At 43.5% G+C, this 21275-nt stretch overlaps 1 protein-coding gene across 1 annotated transcript in view; it reads left to right on the forward strand.

Moving 5' to 3' along the window:
- VPS53 (VPS53 subunit of GARP complex) overlaps positions 1-21275 on the forward strand; it is a 60389-nt gene that overhangs the window by 8384 nt on the left and 30730 nt on the right. Inside the window, exons 5-12 of the mRNA XM_030462350.1 lie at positions 8832-8918; positions 9182-9297; positions 10423-10542; positions 16042-16120; positions 17059-17202; positions 18190-18332; positions 19020-19161; positions 20595-20696. Of these exons, the coding sequence (XP_030318210.1) occupies positions 8832-8918; positions 9182-9297; positions 10423-10542; positions 16042-16120; positions 17059-17202; positions 18190-18332; positions 19020-19161; positions 20595-20696 (933 nt within the window). The remainder of the gene's footprint in view (positions 1-8831; positions 8919-9181; positions 9298-10422; positions 10543-16041; positions 16121-17058; positions 17203-18189; positions 18333-19019; positions 19162-20594; positions 20697-21275) is intronic.

A 21275-nucleotide genomic window follows, 5' to 3' on the forward strand; every position in this document is an offset into this window, starting at 1 on the left:
TTTTGCCCTAGAATTTCCTCCAAATGCAAAAAGCCTTAAAATAGTCTGGCTCGTTTGGCTTCCCCTTCCTGGTGCGGTATTTCAGTGGGATCTGTAGACAATACCACCAACTTCAGAAATTATCTCACTAATGGTTCTTTTATGGGAGGAAACAACAGCCGTGGGTGGAACATTCCTCTGTAGGGCGTAACAAAATTTTCCTTGGGAGTCCCAGACTCGGGTTATTTTGGATGCCTTGGGAGAGGCTGGGAATGCAGGAGCTGCCGTGCTTCGGTTGTAAGAACGCGTGGTTCCAGCTGTGCCTGCAGTTTCTGGGGAGCCAGCACTGTCTGAATTTTCCTCTTTAAGGTTTCTCTCTCTGAGCTGCTGCTGAACTGGAGTCTGGGCTGACCTTGCTCAGAGCTGCAGTCCAGTTGTGGCATAATTTCCTCCCTGCCCCAGGGAATAGTATAAAAACTTCCCATAGATTTTTCCACTCGGCGTTTAACGCACTCCCTACGTTTTTATTTGTCACTCTTCAGTTGGGTTTATTGCTGAACCTTCTGCCTGGACTGGCTGTAATTTTTTTGACAGTTGCTGACATGCCTTTACTGGTTGTTTGGCTGAAGCTGCTTCACCTATCAGGCTTTTGTCCTTGTATTAATGTGCCCTTTGTGCTTGCAGTCTAGTTTAACCCTTGAAAGTATAAGTGCAACCATGATATGGGTGCCTGGGTCAGTAAAGGTGTGGGGCAGCTTCCTGGGAAAACTGTTTCTGAAGGAATTAAGAATTCAAGAGGAACTCCCAAGATTTGTGGCTTTATAGTTTGTATTTAAAAATATTTTTTTGTCTCTTACCTCTGGTCACTTTTTCCCTTCCTGCCCTGTGTGCACTCATGCATAAAATCAATGCCTAAACTGCAATGAGTGAAGACAGTGCTTTAAAGAAGAAAAGATTTGTTTGTCACTCAGTATCTCCTACAGTATTGAGAGTCTGGCTCAATTAGTGCTAGAACAAATTGAAGTGTTAATGAGAAGAGAAAAGGAATGTTTTCTGGGCTGGGAAAAGCCTTGCATGTTTCTCATGGCTGAAGATGCTGGTTGATAACTTGGATTGCTTTGGTTATCTCCTGTTTCTGCAGTCCATGAGAACAGCAATATATATATATTTTTTTTTTCCTAGCTACAGCAGTGCAAGAAAAGAGGTGGCAGCTGCTGTGCTTAAAGAACACAAATATACTCTTGCTGCCCTGCCTGAACCCAGCACAGCAGCAGACAACTCAATTACCCCCAACAGCCTTGGGTAACCAGTGCTGTCCTTTCTTGTTGCATGTCAAAATAAATATATTTTTTTTTGTCTCTATAAATAGAGATCAGGAAACACTTTGCAGAATCAATACAGGGAGGAAGAAATAGTTGAAGATGGATGGTGAGCAGGAAAAGAGAGTGATGCTGGTGCTGCTTGTGGCAGGGAGCTGTGGGGAGTGGTGTTGTCCCCCTGCTGATGGGGTCACCCCTGTTACTTGTGTGCCCCTTTGGCTAGTGGTGTCCTGAGCTACAGGGCAACTGGCAGATGGTGTCACTGGAGTCAGTGGCTTGTCCTCTGCCCAGCTCTGTGGGTGCTGGGTGACAGGCAGTGTCAGCCTGGCAGGCAGGGATGTGGTTTTGGGCACTGTTTCATAAACATGTTTAATCAGCAGCACTGTTGCTTCAGCCTCTCTTCTTCCCTCCCTTCACCTGTTGGCATAGAGGTGGCTTTTTTGGCTGCAGGTTGTGTTTCATGCTAAGCTCAGGTAGTCAGAGCTTTCACATCTCCTACCCTAGGCATTTTTGTTTCTCTTTTCTAATATTATTTATTTAATTATGTGTTCACTTCCAGACATCAAATTACAGGCTGCTTCCTTGGCTGCAGTGCCCTGGGTTTGGCTCATGTGTCTGGGGTTGATGTTGCTCTGTTGCTGGGGCAGCACTGCCCACCTTTGCCTGAGCCTTAAGAGCAGCTGGGGAAAATCACTGTAAACTCTTAATAATTCATGAAGCCTCAGCCTATAAAATATTTGGGGGTTTTGTGTCAAAATCCCTCATGTCATAGGCACCATCTTTCACTTATATTAATTCTCTGCTGCATGGCTAAGCTTTATCTCCTGTTTTTTTGATGAATGGGTCATTATTCTGAAATATGAACAGACTAGTGTTAGATTTCAAGACATTTTAAGGTGGTGAATGGATGAGGGTTAAATATTGTGTCTTAAGCTGTGTAATTTTAGAAATTGGGAAAAAAAAAATGTTATGCCACAGGTTCTGTAAGACTCCAGTGGAGGGATTAAAGTCCCATAATATTCTTTTGTAACCAATGAATAATAAACAGAAGTTGAGCTGCCAAAATAAATCAAAAGTGAGTTTCGTTGAGAGTCATTTCCCTAGTGAATTATGACAGTTGGAAAATGTCCTTCTCATCTAAGAGACACTGAGCTTTTTCTAGCCTAGAACATGTTTGTTGAAAAGGGTTTCAGGTGAATGGCATGCCAGGAAGAAATAGTGCTGTTTATTGGCCTTCTGGCTACTGGCCATGAAAACTGGCATCTGCAACTGGCTGAAGAGGTCAGGCATAACTTTTACCATCTGCTGCAAAGCCTGACTGAAGGCAGGAGCAAGTCTGAGCTTGACCTTGCCTTGTTCTGTGGAAAGGAGGGAGGATGGAGCCTGTGGCTGTCCTGCAGCTGGAACCTGGGGGGTGTTTTGTGCTGGCACAAAGCTCCTTTTCTTACTGGTGGTGTTGCAGGCAAGTGCAAGCTGCAAAGTAAGGCTGAGCAATTCCACAGCCAGTGCTGGTTGGTTTTTATGGCAGCAAAGAGAGAAAATAGAAGTCATGACAACAGGCAGGAATTTTATTTTATTTTTATTTTTTACTGTGGATCTCTTTTTCTGTTGTCTCACCTTTTCAGTGCCCAGTGATGCTCACTCCAGCTGTGCTGCCTCTGTGCCTTACAGCAGGTGAACTGTCAGCATTTCCACTAAGAAATCCTTGCTTGTGGGGCTCACAGTATGGTTGTCCAATCCTCCCACCTTTGTTTTGCCTTTAAGGTCTCAACCTGCCCATGAATTCATCATGCAAAATGTGATGCAGCCTGAGTGGTTGCTAAACATGACCCCCACAGAAGCCAAGTGTGGCTCTGATATTGCTGATATGACCCAAATGCCATCTGCAATGTGCAAACTCATCAGCAGAGAAGTCAGCTGGAATGTTTCTGTCATTTACAGACTTTCCAGGGAAATTCAATGTGCAGGACTCCTGATCAAACAAAACCAAGCAGCTCAGTGTGGGAGCAGAGGCATCATCCATCCCTGCCTCCTGCAGCTGGGGATTGGGAGGAGATGCCCTGCAGGCCCAGGTGTGTCATGGGCAGTAACCAGCTGCAATCAGGGTGTAAACAGAAATGCTGTGAAGGGCAGGGACTCAGAGCTCTGCTCTTCTGAAATAAAGAGGAGTGATAAGGGAAGTGATAAGTGTCTGCACGAGAGAATTTTTCCTGCATGATAATAGTGTTGATTGAGTGTGTTGAGCAGGGCTGGGTGTGGGGGAAGGCTGTGGCTGTTCCTGTTCACCTGCCAATGTGAGGCCACGTGTGGAAGCTGGAGTAACCACCCAGCCTTGATGAAGCTGTAGTTACCCACCTGGAGCAGGATGAGGTGTAAGGCTTTGCTGGAAGATTGTGCCACTCATGCATTTAAGCTTTTAAATGGTCACACACTCAGGCACAAAGCCTGATGGTTAAACTTGTGCAAAATTCCTCTTCAGAGCAAGACCACTAAACCCACTGTCACTTCCAGCACATCATCACCTTAGAATCATAGAATTGGCTGGGTTGGAAGGGACCTCAGAGATCATCAAGTCCAACCCTTGAACCACCGTTGCGGTTGCTAGACCATGGCACTGAGTGCCACATCCAGTCTCCTTGCTTCATGATGCAGGTCCGGGTGATGCAATCAAAAAGGAGAATTCAGGAGAGTGTTGGACTAACACTGGAGTGCAGTTCAGGAGTTAAACGTAAAGGTTTCATCCAGCACAAGCTGGAAATTGCCTCTCGTTTCACACCCTGTGTCTGTCAGTGTTTGTGCAGCTATTCAGAGCGTGGGTTTTGATTCCTGAGCCTGATTTGGGGGTTAAGTGAAGGGGCAATAGTAGCAATTTGAAGCTTGGTGCAGTGTTGGACATAATCTGCTTTGTTGATTTGAAGTGTCCTGTCTAGCTGTAGTGTTTAGGACTGGAACTGATGATGTAAAACTGTTCTTTAGTGACAGCTGTAGCAGTTCTGTAGTGTTTGATGAACTCCTGAGGTAGAAATCTGCTAAAAATCAAACCCAAGTGTGATGAGCCCTTCAGGTTTGTCTGCTCAGGGAAATTGTCTGGCATGGCAGGGTACAGCATCACCCTGCTCTCATGGACAGGCCCTCTCAGCTTCAGCTGCAGTGATTTATCCCTAGCTGTAAAACTTCAGAGTTTGCTCTAAAATGAAATCAGACTGAGAATCAAAGGATATCTCCACCCTTTCTCCATCTGGAGAGACTCATTTGTATGAGGTTTTAGCGTCAGAAATTGTTAGGCTGGTCACAGCGTGCAAGAGTTTCTTTGAATTCTCCACAGCTGAGATTCCTTAGAGAATTTGGGGCTGGGAACTTATTTTTAGATGGTGGAGATGCTCATTGATCTGGTTTGTAAGTGTGGCAGCAAATGAAAGCAGCATTAGGGCTCTGTGTTCAAGAGTGGGGACTGATCCAGGAGCATAAAATTCTTAGCATCCTGACCACAGCCCAATTTGTAACATCAAAAATACATTTGGATGCTGTGAATTTGGCAGATGTGTCAAATGGCTATAAAATACTTAGTAGAGGGCAGCTTTCTGCTGGGAGTAATAACATCCAGTTGAAATACATATTAACCAGAGTCAAATAAAAATAGCACGTTTATAGCACAACACCGGTGAGCATTTGGATGCTGTCAAGATATTTTAACTCTTACTGGGGACAGAACAGTGTTAATTCAGTTAGTCCCCAAGCTCAGGGTTTTTCAAGCAAGCAACCATCCCCTGAAAATGTGCTTTTTTTTTTTTTTTCCTCTGTTAAGCAGGATTTGGAAGTTAGACCTGGGCCTCTCTTAATTCCTCTTTGCTTATTTCCTAGTACTTCAGAATTTGCTTGCACCAGATTCCTGACAGGATGAATAAAGAGGTATTTAGAATTCAACACACCCACTAATGAGCCACTGCTGCCTGATGGAGCAATGTGACAGCTCCATACCTAGGCTAGGGGGGGAGGAGGAGGAGGCTCAGTCCCTCTGCAGCAGCTGGGGGGGATTTGATGAGGCTGACTCTAATTCACTGAATTGTTTTTTTGGCTGGAATATTGTTGTTAGTGCTGTTTTATGTGTGATATTGTCAGTCTGGCACTGTAAATCTCTGGAACAGAACCTTTTAAAAGGATACATCACTGCAAAATCTTATTAGTTAGATGGTGGGTTTGTCCCACCTTGCACTTGGGTTATTTTCTTTCCTCCTTTTGCTGCTTGGAAGATCTTGTGTGAAAAGGTGACACAAGTGTTGATGTGCAGACTGACCTTGGAAGTCACTTGGGAGAATGCCAAGTACAGCAATTTTTTTAGGCAGTCTTTTTCTTAGTGATTCCTGGTTTAACTCTGCTCCTTATTGTTTTATACTGGTGTGTTTGGACTCCCTTCCTGTTGCATCAGAAGGTGAAGAAGGCTGAAGAGCTGTAGCTCATTCCTGTGCCATGGTTTTCCCTCCATCTCTGGAGAATTTGATGCAAACCCACACTGCTCACCCTCTGCTCAGCTTACCTGGGGTCTGGCCACATGCTACGGGGCTCCCAAATCCCACGTGTGGCTTCTCAGTCCTCCTGCATTTCACCTCTGCTGGTAACACAAGAGCAGGGAAGCTTCCAGGGCATAGATACAGGTTGGCTGAGAAACAGGAATGGCTAAAAATACATCCTGGTCTTCAATTGGAAGATCCCCCTCTCTGTTCCCTGCCAGGAGCTGCCATTCAGGTCCCTGATTCTGCAGGCACTGGGGCCAAACCTCCCCTGGGGCTTTGTGTGGAGCTGGGCAGAGCCCTGCAGAGGGAACATCCCACCCCACCATCCTATCTCACCCCATCACCCTATCCCCCATCCTATCCCCCCATCCTATCCCCCCATCCTATCCCCCCATCCTATCCCACCCCACCATCCTATCCCACCATCCTATCCCACCCCATCACCCTATCCCACCATCCTATCCCACCCCACCATCCCCTGCTTCCTTCCTGCAGCCAGGACACATTCTTGAACCCAGGGCAGAGGATCAGACACATTACACCAGAGGAGGAGGAGGAGGAAAGTGATCTGGAGCTGAAGCTCTCCTTGTGTTGTGCTCTCTCTGTCCAGCCTCACTTGCTCTGTTGCCAGTCCTGCCCTCTCTGCTAAATTTACAGTTGTTGGAGCAGCCAAGGTACCCTGGGGACAAACATCACAAATGCTCTGAGGAGCTGGGGCTCAGGCACTGCTGAGCAATGGCTCTGCCCCTCTCTCAGCCCATCCATGCTGTATTTCTCAGCTGGTGCCTGATGTCCAAGGACCTCAGAGGTTGCATGAAGTTTAATAAATAATGCTGATGGGTTAATTGTAGCTTGCAGGCTCAGTTGTTGATTAGAGTCATATGGTGTTTTTCCAGTACATCGCAACCTTAATTTCAACATCCTTGTTTCATAAAACCACAACAGATTATGTATCCAGTCTCTCTTTATTTATTCCTGGTCCTCTGGCCCTGAAGTGAGCTGATCTTGTAGGAGAGGAAACACCAGAATTTAACTTTTGCATGCTGGTTGGGGGGTGCATACATTTACATGCTTCCCAGTTGCCCCGGTGAGGACACCAATAAATTAGTAATGGAAAGTGAGCCCTGTGTCAAGACACAGATGTCAGATTACTGGGATGGTGTTCTTTGTGTGAGACAGTTATGCTGGACTAGGAGCAAGCCCTGATCTCTTGATATTGTTTAGTTTTTAGAATTTCTGTCCAAAATAAACCAGCTATTAATAAAGTAATACAAATAAGTAGTAAGAAAATGCTTTTCAACTTCATGATTTGCTGTCTAACTGGGAGCAGAGTGTGAAAGGAAATGCATTCTCCCCACTATGCAGTGTAGCCTTTGATGTAGCTGTGGTTTCCCTTCTCCTGTCTTAGAGATGAAAGAATAATCATCAGAAACATTAATGAACTTCTGAATTACCCTTTGAACTGTGAGTCCTACTTCCATGCCCCAGCTTTTTGGTTTACTATCTCTTACTCATCACCTTTTAATAAATGTGAGGTGTTTTCTTAAAATTGAAGTTTTTATTTCCTTGATTCTCATGCAGAGAAATTAACTCTGAACACAAGTGCTGAAACAAGGGCAAACAGGCATTTGGGAAGAATTTCAGGTTGGCTTTTTTATTTTTACTGACTTACCCAAATCTCAGAATATGCAGGACAGTTGCTGCCTGCTCAGGTGAGTAACATGCTGCAGCTGTGGTCTGGGACCCAGTGCAGAGGCAATATTGAAATACTTTAAAAGGAGCATTATTTGCTTTGCATTTGAATCCAAATGGAAGAGAAAACTTTATTCTAAAAGGTCTCTGGGCTGGAGCCAAATGAGAAGGGAGGTGGTGGTGTTCCTTTCTGTCCCTGCAGCACATGTGTGTGTTCATTTCCTTTGGTGAACATGCTACATGATAGCTTTGTGACATTAACAGGTAAAGCATAAACTTTCACAGGATTCAGGAGATATTTCAGAGGAGAAATTTCTCCCCCCCCCCTGGAAAATTAGTTCTAAAATGTTTCCAACTATTCTATGTTTAATATAATGCAGCTATGTTTCAGCAAAAGCTCCTGGCAGATAGTTTGCTCATCCATTTCCAAATGAAGATGTGTTAAATTTATTTGCTGAAAGAATTTGTAGCTTGCTCTGTAACCTTGGTCATGGGGCTGGATATAAAAACAGAGGGACAGGAGCCCACTTCACAGCAGGAGACAAAGTAGAGCTGGAGCTGGAAATGTTATAAGACTGGGAAGGCAAAACGTGTTGAATTACTTGAGAAATCAGATTTTGGACATGTGATTTTGGACATGTGGCTTCACTCATTGGATCCACGTGTAGCTCATGCTGGTTGTGTGAGGTCAGGATGCACCAGAGTGGTGTAAAGGGGGCCAGATACCCCAAGAAGCTTGCAGTAAAATAGCACAAAAACCCAGGCAAGGTTTTCTGTGCTCGACTCTCTTCACCTGCTAAGTCTGTGCCCTCCTTGTGAAGGATTCAGCAAAATATTATTTGTGTTTTCCAACAGGATAATAATACTCTGTTAATTCAGTGAAAGATTAGGCAAGCACTTAGTGTTCTCTATGTAATGTGTATTTTTTATTCAGAATTAATGATGAGCATAGAGGTTTTATGGAGGTTTCATTTTTCTGCTCTAATATGTATTGATCAGGACCAACTTCTATATGTTTTTTCACATCTAGTGCCTCAAAATTTATTGCAGTAACCTTAAACCTATTCATAGTTCTTAGTACAGAGGTGCTTTCATAATATATATCAATTGGATTTTGCCAGAGCATTATTGTAAAATAGATCCTGAAACCCCAGTCCACTCAGGTTAAATATCCCAACGTGGTACATTGATTTTTTTGTGTGCTGCTGCTGCTTTTTCCTTTGTTAGAAGACAGCTTCACTCCACTGCCCCAGCCCAGGGACTGTGAGGAGCAACTATGTGTAGACTGAATGCAGATTTTCTTTCCACTCTGACCTTCTTTCTTTTCCAGGCTCTGGAAGAAGCCCAAAAAGCCATTCAACAGCTCTTTGGTAAAATTAAGGATATTAAAGACAAGGCTGAAAAATCTGAACAAATGGTGAGGAGCAGTTTCTTTCTTACCTTTGAAAGGGAAGGGGGCACTGATGTTTGCTTCCAGTTCTCCTTCAGAAGGGAACATTTTTGTCTTTCTGACTGGTTGGTCATTTGCTGTCAAGCATGTGTTGAACCTCTTCCCTTTTCCTTGTGTCCTTGGCTGTGGAGCCAATGTGCTTGTTGAATTGAGGAGAAAGCCCTTCTTACCTCCTTAAATTGTCTTGCTGTGGCTTGAAACTTAACCAGACTCATTTTTACATTCACTAGGTTAAAGAAATCACCCGGGATATCAAGCAGTTGGATCATGCCAAACGTCATTTGACCACCTCCATCACCACCCTGAACCACCTGCACATGCTGGCAGGGGGTGTAGATTCCCTGGAGTAAGTGTGTGAATTTTTAGTGGTGCTTTGACACCACTGCTGAGTTCTTCAGTTTGGCACAGGGCTCTGAATAGGTCTGTAACATCTGCTTGTTTTTCTGGAGGGAGGTTTGCTTAATAGGTTGCAGTCTTGATTTTTTGCTGGCAGATCCTTTTTGTGCTGCTCTGGGTGACCTGCAACCCGTGTTGCTGTGTTTAAGGGCTTGCAGCATTGATTGCTTGAATTGCTGTGTTGATCCTTGGTGATAAGGAGCAAGTCTGGCTTCATTAAAGAGTAAGACAGGCTGTGCAGTTGGGTGTCCTCATTAGGGACATTCTCTTCAGGGATTTGGAGGGATTTTTAGCAGTCTTATGTCTTAAACTGGAATGAGATGAAAGCCTCCTTAAGTTCTGAGAATTATTTCAAAGAAGCCTTACAAATCATGAAGTGGGATAAGAAGTTTCTAATAATCCTCTGTGGGTTTTAACATGCCTGAGGAAAACCCAGACTAGGGAAATCCATTTTTTTTACATATTGCACCTATGAAGCTGCACAGCTTGGATTGGAGCAAGTTCTGCACGGACACCGGGTTGTTAAGCGTTCAGGATTAAATCCTACATGGGCTGCTGTGTCCATTGCAAGGATCCTGAAGTATTAAATAAAAATAAATAAACTCAGTTTGGGATTTTTTTTTCTGTCAGTACACTGGGAAAGTTATTAACTGGGAAGTCAAGGCTAATAGCTTTTCAGCATAAGGATTGTCCTCCCTGTTGAGCTTTAAATTCGCGCTTTGTGTGTGATGACGAATGACTTCACTCAGGTCATTCCAGTGAAATAACATTTACTGCCTCCAGACCCATGCTGAGAGGTGGCTGCATTCAGTAGTTTACATGTTCTTTGCCAAGTGTTGCTTTTGACATTTATGGTTTTTGAAGCATTGTTAGATGTCTGTCAGATTGGTTTATTTTAGCATCGCTTAAGTGAAATTTTAATGCTGCCTTGGAATGTTAATGAGGAGTTTTGTGTTTTAGACAAATAAATGTCAATAGGAACCAGCTTGCCCCAATGGGGATGAGGTAACCTGTGGAATTACCACCCAGGATTTTCAATGAACCTGCTTTTGTAAATCTTTAATTTCCTCTGCAGGGCTATGACCAGGAGGAGACAATATGGGGAAGTTGCCAACCTTCTCCAAGGTGTTGTGAATGTGTTGGAGCACTTCAACAAATACATGGGGATCCCTCAGATTCGACAGCTTTCTGAAAGGTAAAAAAGAGCTTTCTGAAAGGTAAAAAAGAGTGCACTTGCACTCCTGCTGGGAAGGGAGGTTTGAGAATGCATTAGGCAGAATTAGTTTCGCAAGGATATAAAAGCTGGACTTGGTCCATTGAGCTTCTTTCCAGCCAAAACAAACAGGTTAAAATTGGACACAGTTTGCTCAAATCTTAAGTAGCCTGTTCTGTTAAATAACAGTAATCAGTACTGCTTTCATTCATGAATGATCAATGCTTCCTGTTGCCTGGTTTTTAGTTTACCTGACCTGGAGTAATCTGTGGAAATGCAAATTGTTTTCTGTGATCTTCATGTGCAGGTGTTTGGGGTGAACCCTGAGGAGCTGCTTTCTCCTGCTTCTTAACCTCAATGCTACAGTTCAGCAGCCTGGTGTGAAGCAGAAATTTCTGCATTAACACAGTGGTGCTTGGTGCCTCTTTTGCCCAGCCATGTGCTTCCCTGCTGGCAAATTGCTCTCAAACTGCACAATTGCCCAAGGGCTCAAGCGGGCAGGATTTCTTTTTGTGCGTTTGCCAAACTCAGTTATTCTGAGCACCTTGAGTTTCTGCTTCCAAAACCCTACTCTTGTAGCCCAATTCTGCTGAGAATTGAGGTTTATAATGAATCTTCCCATGCAGATCACCTGGTTGCACTTAGGCTGAGCTTATGTAGTTTTGATTTTCTTACGTGGAGGTACACATTTAAATTTGGGGAGCTTTTGGTGCAGCCTCAACAGCAAGTGCTCACCATTCTCAGCAGCAGCAGGTAAAGGCTCAGTGGTGATTAAAATGCCACCACATCTCCCAAGGGCTTGGCTTCATTTGGGAGGTAACATCTGGGTGTTGAGGGAACAGCCCTGCTCTAAGTGACATTGCTGTCCCTGGCCAAAACCTACTCTGCCTGCTTTAGAGCAGGCTTTCTTTCTCTTACATCACACACATGATGTTTCCTCAACAGCCTGTAGGAGTGCTGAGCACAGTTCAGAAATGAAAACAGATTATTGATGTTTGGGTTGAACACTCTTAATGATGCAACCATACCTGATAGCATTTGTTTTCATTGTGAAAATTGCAGATCTCTCACTACCATCCTCTTGATACCTGAGGTGACTTTGCTCATTGCAAAGGTACTTGAAGGAGCCTTCCAAGCACAGCAGTTAATTATTTTGGTGATGAGAACAGTGCTTGAATTACTTGTTTGTAATAATTTCATGTAAATCTGTTGGACTTTCTTCATGGTATAGTCACCTCTTCCAAGAAACCCAGCTGGAATCCATGAGATGGAGCAAAAGAAAAATCTACCCGAAATCCAGAGAGAGATGGGGGCTTGTTTTAACAAAGCATTTGACCATAAGCATTTGCTTAAATGAACATGAACATCAAGGAAATATAAACATATGTCACTGCTTTTCTGAATTTAGGCTTTTGTCTATTCCAGCCTCGTGCTCAGAAACACAACTTGCTTCATTTTCTGCCAGAGTGGTAATGCCCTTGGGCAGAAACCTGCTGTCATTGACCATTTTAAGGCCAAATATAATTTAAACCTTGATCCAGAGTTCTGGCTGGTTTGCCTTTTCTGATGGATGCTTATTTGATACTTTTGTAGTTGCTGATAACTACAGAAAGCAATTCATGCTGCTGCTAAAAGGCACAGAGGTTTCAAGTCACGCCAGCAAGACTGGCAAGGACATGGAGGAAAACTTCCTTTGTTTTATTCACCCTTCAAGATAAGGATCTGAAAAGCTCAAGAAAGTCTGTTCTCCTCCCTGTTTTTAGAATTGCCTCAGCAGGGTTTTCCTTCCAGTGTTTACACAGGGAGAGTTGCACCATCTGGTAGCTGCATGTGGGGCAAAAGGAGAGCTGCACCCGGGGTGTTACTGGGATCTCTTGACTGCTTTGAGATCCAGGCAGCAAATCACTGCAGGGAGGTCTGTGGCACAGTCATGTCTGCTTTTAGGGCCTGATTTGGAGTTGACTTTCTCTCTCCTTTTGCTTGGAAATGCTTTTGTGTATTCATGAGACATCAAAGGAAGTTTGCCTGGCTTCTCGCAGTGCTCTTCTTAGGCTGTGAAATTGCTTGGGTTTGGTATCTCCTCACTTGGGTTTTATGGGACAAGTGAAACCTCTTGGATGTCTGTGAAGGCAAGAAATACTGTAGTAGATCTTGGCACAGACCTGTCACAGTAACCAAAGTCTATTATATACAATAAGTCTATTCTATAGACTGCTAAACAAGCAAATTCTGTTTCTTTAAAGAGCCTCTCTTTCTTGGCATGAATGGAGCAAAGCCAAAGATCACCGTGAAACCATGGGAAGGAAAAGTGCCTGCTTGGTGGTGTTGGATGGGCTCTTTGTCATGGGGTGTTCAATTTAGTTTCCTGCTCCTAGATGCTGTGAAAACTAATGATGTGTTTTTAGTGTTGCTTTCCACCTGTTCTGTCCCACTGAAAATAACCCAACAAAATCCCACTGTAGCCATTCATAGGAAACCTGGGTTGAATTCTCAATTAATTGGCTTCTTGTGCTGATTCTGTTGAGTGTTGGTAGAAAAACGTCACAACTTGCTTCCAAATGTAAATATTTCCCTAATCTTGTTCCTAAAACAACTTCTATGTGCATTGGATGTTGTTTGTTGTAGCAGAAAGCAGCATTCTCTCTCAATCCTTTTCTGTTTTCTGTCCACGGAGGGAGCGAACAGTTGGTGGTCACAAACCCACCCATGCAAGTGGCTGAGAAAACCTCACAGATAGTGGAAAAAAAGCCTGGAAAGTATTGAGGAGAAAGATGATTATTAATTTGCCACAGAAAAACAGGCTAGCTCAGCCTCTTTTATCTCAGGAAGCTGCCAGGCTGAGCTGAAGATTTCTGGTAGCTCTGGCTGAAGGACTTGCGGTTTCTGGTAATTTAATGTCATTTGAAACGTAACAGTGGGTTTTCTTGTTTTTATTGTTTTAAAGGCAGTTGAAACAGAGAGCGAAGGCCACTGCTAATAAAACAAAAGTCAGAGAAACAAAAAAATCACTAATACTTGGGTTATCAAAGGTTTTGGCACGTGTGAGCAACCCCAGGAGAAGGCAGTTCCCTGCTGCGGGGAGGAGGGACGGCTGCTGCTGGGGAATCGGGTCCAGGAAAGTTACCCTTATCAAACCCACGTGAGAGGAGATCCTCACTCTGTTATCAGGGGTTGCTAAGCCTTAGTGAGTAAATCACTTTCTGCAAGTGGTTGAACACACTCTCAGACACCTGCAGGAGCAGTCCTTCAGGGGTGAATGAAGATGAAGCCAGCCACGGGGCTGATGCTTTTCCCTCTGAAGTCTCCATTGCATGAAGATTATTCTGAATTATTGAAAGGCTCACAGCTTTCCATGGGCAGCAGCAACCTCCAGGGGCTCAAGCAAGTGCCTTCCTGTATTCTTAGCCTGAAGCAATCACTCTGGAAAGATATGGCATAAACATTTTCATGTTGCTCATTGCATGGTCATGGAAAAAAATGATTGTGCGTGACTGTGTGTACTAAGAGGGATAGCTACTGGGAGGGCTACTTTGATGTCTCTGCCTTATACCTATCATACAAATTATGAAGGAAAAAAAATCTAAACTCATTTTCCCTGTTTCCTTTGGAGAGATTTTTAAGCAGGGCAGCTTTTATTATTTTTCTTTTTAAATACATTTTTCACATCCCGGTTCAGCAAGGCATTCCTGCAAGTTTCTTTATTTAAGGCTCTGAGAATCCCTGTTAAGACTATCCTTAAGTACTTTCCTGAATTGGAGCCTAAACCAACAAAGCCCAGGGACAGGGCTTTTTAGCTGCTTGACAGTGCCTCTTTCCAATTTGTTGAGTCTTTAGGAATCTGGCTGCTGCTCTTCTTGGTGCCTCCGTGGGGCTTGGGCTGCAGCTGTTGTCACTTGGGAAGGACCCTGAAGCTGGACTCAAGGAATACTTCCAGTTGTTTATATAAACTCATTCATTTCTGTGACTGCTAATGCTAAAGACTTCTTGATTATGCAAAAGAAAAATTTTCAGTCCGTGTTACTGTCTTTTTTTTCTTCTTTTTTTCTTTTTTCTTCTTCTTTTCTTCCTTAAGGCTTAAAGGCTTTGGTTCTGTGATGCTTTCTCACAAGAACTACTGGTTGTGGCTGCTGCTGGGCTTATATGTCCCACTCCTCCTGTTTCAACATATTAGTGAATCCCTTTTGTTTCAGAGTTATGAAGGTGTTAACTGGGAATCTATACCTGAGAGAGCAGAGGAGTTTCTAAACATTCCTGTGAAGCAGAGAGCTTAAGTGAGAATTATGTTTGACACTGAGGGCAGGAAGCTTTTTCCAGCAAAATCCCCATCAATAAATCCTGGATAAGACAGGTCATACATTCAGTTAAATCACAGATATAAAGTTATATTTCAACTGTCACTTTTAAAGGAGTGGAATTTTCTGCATTTGGCAATATTAAAGAATGTTCTCCAGGATTGTCAGGTCATCTTGTAGTGTTTCTCTACTAATGGGTCTCAAACGGGAAGATTAAAGAACCAGATCATTCCTTGATGAGTTTGAGGAGTCTTAACAACAACAACAACAACAAAATCCAATCTTCTCCCTGCAGTCTGAACAGCTATTTTCCCAATAGTAAATGTAGCCACTCTTTCTAACATATCAGTCTCTGTGGAAAAATCCACTGCTTTGAGTGATCAGCTTAGACCTTAAAGCATTTCCAGTATAATAAAAAGTGATGGAAGAATTCAAGGGCTGCAGAGGGATATAAGTGCCTAACTGTTTGGTTTGGCTCTTTCTGGGGTGTGTAGGCATTTCCATTTCCCTAGAAATATCAATTAAACCCTATTGACTTTTCTTTCTGGAAATTGAAAGCTTTATTTTCTCAGCTAAATAAAGACCAGGATTGTGGTTTGTTCAAAACTTCTTCACCCATTTCATACCTTTGCTCTTTTATGCTTCTCAAGACACAGGGAGTTTACAGCATAAAACTGCAGCCAACAATATTCACATGGATGCATTTAAAAGGAGGTCAGAGCACCTGGAGCTGTGAAAGGTTCACTGTGAAGACTGAGACATTGTGAAGCTTTTTATGTGTTAGAAATGCACTTTTGTTAAAATGCTATCAACATCCAGCAATGTAAAGATAAATTGTTCACACTGACATCAAAGGAGCCCTGCTGGTTTCTCAGTTGATTAACTGGACCTTGTTATTTTGTTAAATTGCAGCAGGGCAAGAGCATCCAGGATGTGTTCTGATGCAGCTCAGGGATCAGTGCTGTACAGCAGGAGCTGGCCTGGTGTCATTCAGGGAGTAAATACTCTCCCAGTTTTGACATCCAGGCCTTCTTGATGTGGATGTTTTTCTTCAGCAAACTTTTTTTTTATCCTTTAAAAACTGTTGTGTAGCTGTTAGCATTTCAGTCCACTTTGTAGTGATGGTTGGAGACAACAAAAGAAGTTGCTGTACTGCCAACAAAGCTCTTGCTTCTTCTGTCCTCCTCAGGGTGAAGGCAGCACAGAACGAGCTGGGACAGCAGATTCTGGCTGACTTTGAGGAAGCCTTTCCTTCTCAAGGTACAAAGGTAAAGTTCTCACTTCCCCTCTTCTTCACATTAGCAGCTGCTGAAAACTATTCAGCTTAATCGTCATTGCTTTTAGTCTCATTTTACATCCAGATTTGATCTCTGTTTCAGGAGTTATTTCAGAAGGCAAATGAGTCAAGCTGTAGGGTGCTAGGTGTATTTCTCACTGTTTCTAGGGAGGGAATGTGGGTGAGAAATGGCCCCTTTGTCATATTGCACTCAGCTGTTGCTGCAAGGCAAAGAGTGCCCTGAACCTTCTAGACCAGAATGAGGGTTCCCTCAGCACCTCTCCCAGCTTGCTGGTTTATTGTTGGATGCAAAACCATTCTTGTTGTGTTTAGAAAAAGCCCAGCACAGGCTGTCTGTTGACATGTTGCCACCAGGTTTGTTTCTGGCTTGCTCAGACAGCACAGATACAAATCTGGACTAAGGCTTAGGCACCAAATGTGCTTCCCCAAAATTATGCATCCAAATGTTTGCAAACAATGGGGAAGTAGGTGTCAATTTGAATTTATTTTAAGGAAAACACTAGTTCTGTCTTCCAGAATACCAGCTCTGCTGTTTTTTTCTTAAAACTAGCAAGTATAGAAATGAGAAAACTGTTTGAAACAGATCCTTGGATTGAGGGCAGATCTCTGGCCGTGTGACATGCTTCAAAACAGCATTTTTTTTTTAAATGCTGCTAAATTTTCTTTCTCCTTTACAAACATCATGGTTATTAAAGGAGAACAGAACAACTTTACAGCCCGTGCAATGGAAGGAGCTCAGCTGTCATCCAACAGAAGATGCCCGAGTCATAACAAAGAGTAGCAGCAGAAGCACCAGAAAGAGAAGAATAATAGGAAAGGATAAAAAAAAAGTTAGCCTGGATGCAGCAGTTTCCAATCACCCATTCAGCTATTTAACCTTGAATCATTTGTTCCTGTTTATTCTGATAGAGGCCTGGTGGACCCAGCAATGTCCTACGTGATGCCTGTCTGGTCGCCAATGTCCTGGATCCCAGAATCAAGCAGGAAATCATCAAGAAATTCATTAAACAACATCTCTCAGAGTATCTGGTCCTTTTCCAGGAAAACCAAGATGTAAGGGAAGCTTAGCAAGCTACTTTTTGATTTTGCATTTTGTTCCTCCCCTGGCATTAACAAAATTCACGTTTCCTCAAGTTCCTTTGGTGAAATGTTTTTAACCCAAGGGTTAAATCACTTGTGTGATCTGGACTGGCTGATGAGTTGGGAGTCAATGTCATCACCTTCAGGATGACTTCCTCCCACTTCAGGTCCCAGTTTCATAGATCAGCTCTGGAAATGTTTGGTCCTTCAATAGTAAAAAAAATAAATTCAAGTTGGATACACTTTCTGCCCTGCAAAGGGTTGAAAAATTAAGCACTGAAAGCTGCAAATTCAAAAGCTGTCAAAAACAACACCACCTCCTCCTAGGCAAACAAAACAAAACAAAGCAACACCTAAAATGAAGGGGGTAAATTTCCAAGAAGTGGAAATTTATTTGTAGCTGATTTTTAAACTTCCTGCCCTGATGCTAAAGGATTTTATTAAATTTACTATAATCCCATCCTGCTCATATTATAAAATAAATATATTTAATACTTATATATAATATAAATATATTTATTTGTATTATTTGTTTCTAAATAAATATATTTATTTATATATTATAAAAATTCTTGTAGAACTTTGTGGGTCCACTGACTCCAGAGCATGAAAAACAGCTGAACACAAGAATCCAGGGATTCCTTCCTTTATTTCTAAATTTCTATGTCTGCCCAGCAGAGGCAGAATGAATTCTTATTGGATTGAGTTTTCAACAGTACCTCGATGATTTAGGATTTAGTTCCTCCTCATTTTTAACAGGATTTGCTCTCTTAATTTGCACAAGACAGGGGTTTTGGTCCGGTGTGTGTTTTGAAGGATGACTGTGAGCATTCCCAGGGCTTTTTAACAGTGCTCCCACGAGCATTGATGGATAACCCGAGCTCCTACAGCCACACAGTTAAGCAGTCAGGCTGAATATCAGCAGCTGCTGCTGTTAGAGGTGTTGTTCTTCACCTTCAGGTGGCCTGGCTGGATAAGATCGACAGGCGCTACGCTTGGATAAAGCGTCAGCTGGTGGATTATGAGGAGAAGTTTGGGCGCATGTTCCCCCAGGAATGGTGCATGACAGAGCGCATCGCTGTGGAGTTCTGCCACGTCACCAGGTGAGCCTCTGGGAAGCTCCTGGTGCCTCCCAATAGAGTCATTTCCTTCCAAACAAAAGGTTGGCTTGTCCATTGCAAAACTGAGCATATATCCATAGGGCTTTGAAACTTGAAATATCCGTGTGGTGTCGTCCGGAATTAAAAACAGGCGGAGAGTGAAAATCCCTGAGGATTGTGACTGAGTGTCCTGCTGGGAGAATGAGCTGATGGGGAAATCAATTTTTGGTATAACAGAGGTAAAAATCAGTAATATTAGATACCAGGTGAAATAGCATGAGCTGGCTGTGGTGTGACTTCATCAGACCCGCTCCTGGACAGCTGGAGGTGGGACACCAGAACAAGGTTCTAGCTGAAGGCCCAGGAGCACCATTGTCTTTGTTCTGGGAGTCCGGTCAGAGGCTCTGTGCTTCCCAAGGTTGGATCCTGCTGGCTTTCCTGGCTGCAGTGGTGTGCTGAGGTGTTAGGAGATGGAGTCCTGTTACCCACAGACCTCTAAACAACTGTGGTTGTGTTTGAAACACGATCTGTGAAGCAGTTTTATGTTGGAGACCACTTCAGGAATTAACTCAGATTTTGTGATGAATAAGGAATTCTCTAAGGAATAGACTGAATTACAACCTTAGGTTTCAGATCTTTCTCTTGATAGAGAACCACATTTGTTTTGTGTTTTCTCCCCCTCTCTTTCAGGACAGAGCTTGCTAAGATCATGCGCACACGAGCGAAGGAGATTGAGGTGAAACTGCTTTTGTTTGCAATTCAGAGGACAACCAACTTTGAAGGACTCCTGGCAAAACGCTTCTCAGGTTGCACTCTAACTGATGGGGCAGTGGTAAGGAGATTTCTAAAGAGCAGCCCTTTAATTAACAGCTTCTTGGGGACAAAAAAGCTCCCTCCACACATAGCTCCCACATGGCAGTGGGAGACTGCAGAAGGTGCCACCTGCAGCCTCCTCTTGTGCTGGCAGGTTTGTGTTTAGTGGGTTTAGTGTGTTTTAGGTTTCCTGCTTAGTGGGTTGTCCTTGGGAAGGTGGTTCTTGGTCCTGTAGAGTGTGGCAGAGGCCTCATGAGAAGGGCAGTGCACTGATAGTGTGCTTTCTCCATTCTTCTGGGCCCTGTGCTGTTTGCAACTGAAGCCACATTGCTGTGGAGAACCACAAAGTAATTCCAGCATGGTGACTGCATTATAATGGTTGTTCTCTGCATGTCAATGACACTTTATAACTAGAAGTCCCCTCTTCTCTTCATTTCTGGTCACCACAAGTTCACCACATGGTACCATCTTTCAGTTTCACACTGTTGGGTCAGTCTTACTTGCAGGGGTGTTGGTAGCTCCTGCTTTTCATTGTCTCATTTGGGAGCTTGTAAAGGCAGAGCCAAGAGAAACAGCTCAGGGAGTATCTCTGGGTCATCTCTGTGCTTTTTCTGCCTGAAATCTCAGCCAAGAGCTCTGCCAGCCAAGTGCCCTGGGGCTCAGAAGCCACTGGTTTGAGGTTGGCTTCTTTGTCCAGCTGGTGCCTTGAAGCCTACTTGGCTGTTGAGGGTTCAGCTTCTGAGGCAAGCCTGCTGGACCCACTCCTCATTTGCTGTGGATCAGAAGGTGCAGCTAATTAGAAAGGAAAGTCCTTGTAGGTTTTCTTCCTGGCTGAATATAGATCTTTCAAGCATATGGCTTTATTTTTCTGACATATTTCATATGAGATTTGCAGCTTTAATTACATTGGCTTCACTGGGTTGTTATCCCTTTGGAGAAGGCAGGCACAGAAGCTGTTAAAACTGAGAAAAACAGAAGGGGAGGGTGTGGCTTGAAAGAAAATCTTCTTTGTCCCTCTTTCTTATGTTCCTAGAGGCTATGACAGTCTGGCTGTCATCATCTGATCTGTTTTATACCCAAAATGAAAGCCATAATTGAAAAATGGTTCCTGGGTCCTCCTGGTGGAAACCCCATGCTTTGGTGTGTGGTTTGAGAGAGGAGCCATTTGAAGCTGGTCAAAATGTTCCTTTCAGGGAGGATTAGGGGAGAGTGGGTGAGTGTGGGGGCTGTGGGAGGGTGCTGAAGGTGAAGTGGTATGAGGGAGAAGGAGCTGTGGACTCTGTGCCCTCACCATGATGGATAGGCAGTCTCTGGGTCATCTTTGTGCTTGGAGAAGCCAAACTGCTGTACAGCCCTTTGAAGAGCTTTGTAAAACAAAATATGGGTGCAGCTGTGTGGCAGAGGGGGTGAAGTAGGCTGTTCTCTAAAGAGCTTCCTCTTTTTTTTCAACAGAAGAAGCCAGAAGTGCCACCACCCTCCACCAACCCGTTTCTGGAGGATGAAACTGGGACAGAGACAGATGAGATTGTGATTGAGAAAAGTGATTCAGACAAAGTAAGTCTTTGAAGTTCTCCAGCTGTCACTGTGTCAAAATCTCCAGTGGTGCCTCAGCTTTTCCCATCCCATCGATTTGAAAGGTTTGTTTTCACAGCAATTAATTTAGGGCAGTTTTAGTCCTCTGTGCAGCATACAGGCTCCCAGTAGGACCACAGTTTGCTCTGGCTCACTTCACTGAGACCAAAGCAATCTTTATTTCAGTTAATAGTGTGGAGACAATCCTGCCACCCGAGAGGGAGATGGATTCTGTTCTAACCTCAGCAGCAACAGCTCAAAAATAACTACAAGATATCTGTTAAAGGAAGATGAACTACCATAGTTTTCAGATCCCAGAAGCAGCTTCAGCTACAAACAGTTGCAATTCATACTTTGCCTTGTCAGCCAAGTAAATTTGGAGTCACCAGGCCACTCACTGAACTTTCAGGTGTCAGCTTGAGATTTTCACTCCAGATACATTACTTCTGAGATTTTTATCTCTATAGTGTTTTTATTCATTGCCTTTGTGAAGCAGGCAGCACCTAACCAGTTGTAAAAGCACTGGGCTTCTGAAGCCCTCTGCAAACAGGAGTGAGTAGC

This window comes from Calypte anna, chromosome 19 (genome assembly GCF_003957555.1).
Source record: "Calypte anna isolate BGI_N300 chromosome 19, bCalAnn1_v1.p, whole genome shotgun sequence".
Classification (NCBI taxonomy): domain Eukaryota; kingdom Metazoa; phylum Chordata; class Aves; order Apodiformes; family Trochilidae; genus Calypte; species Calypte anna.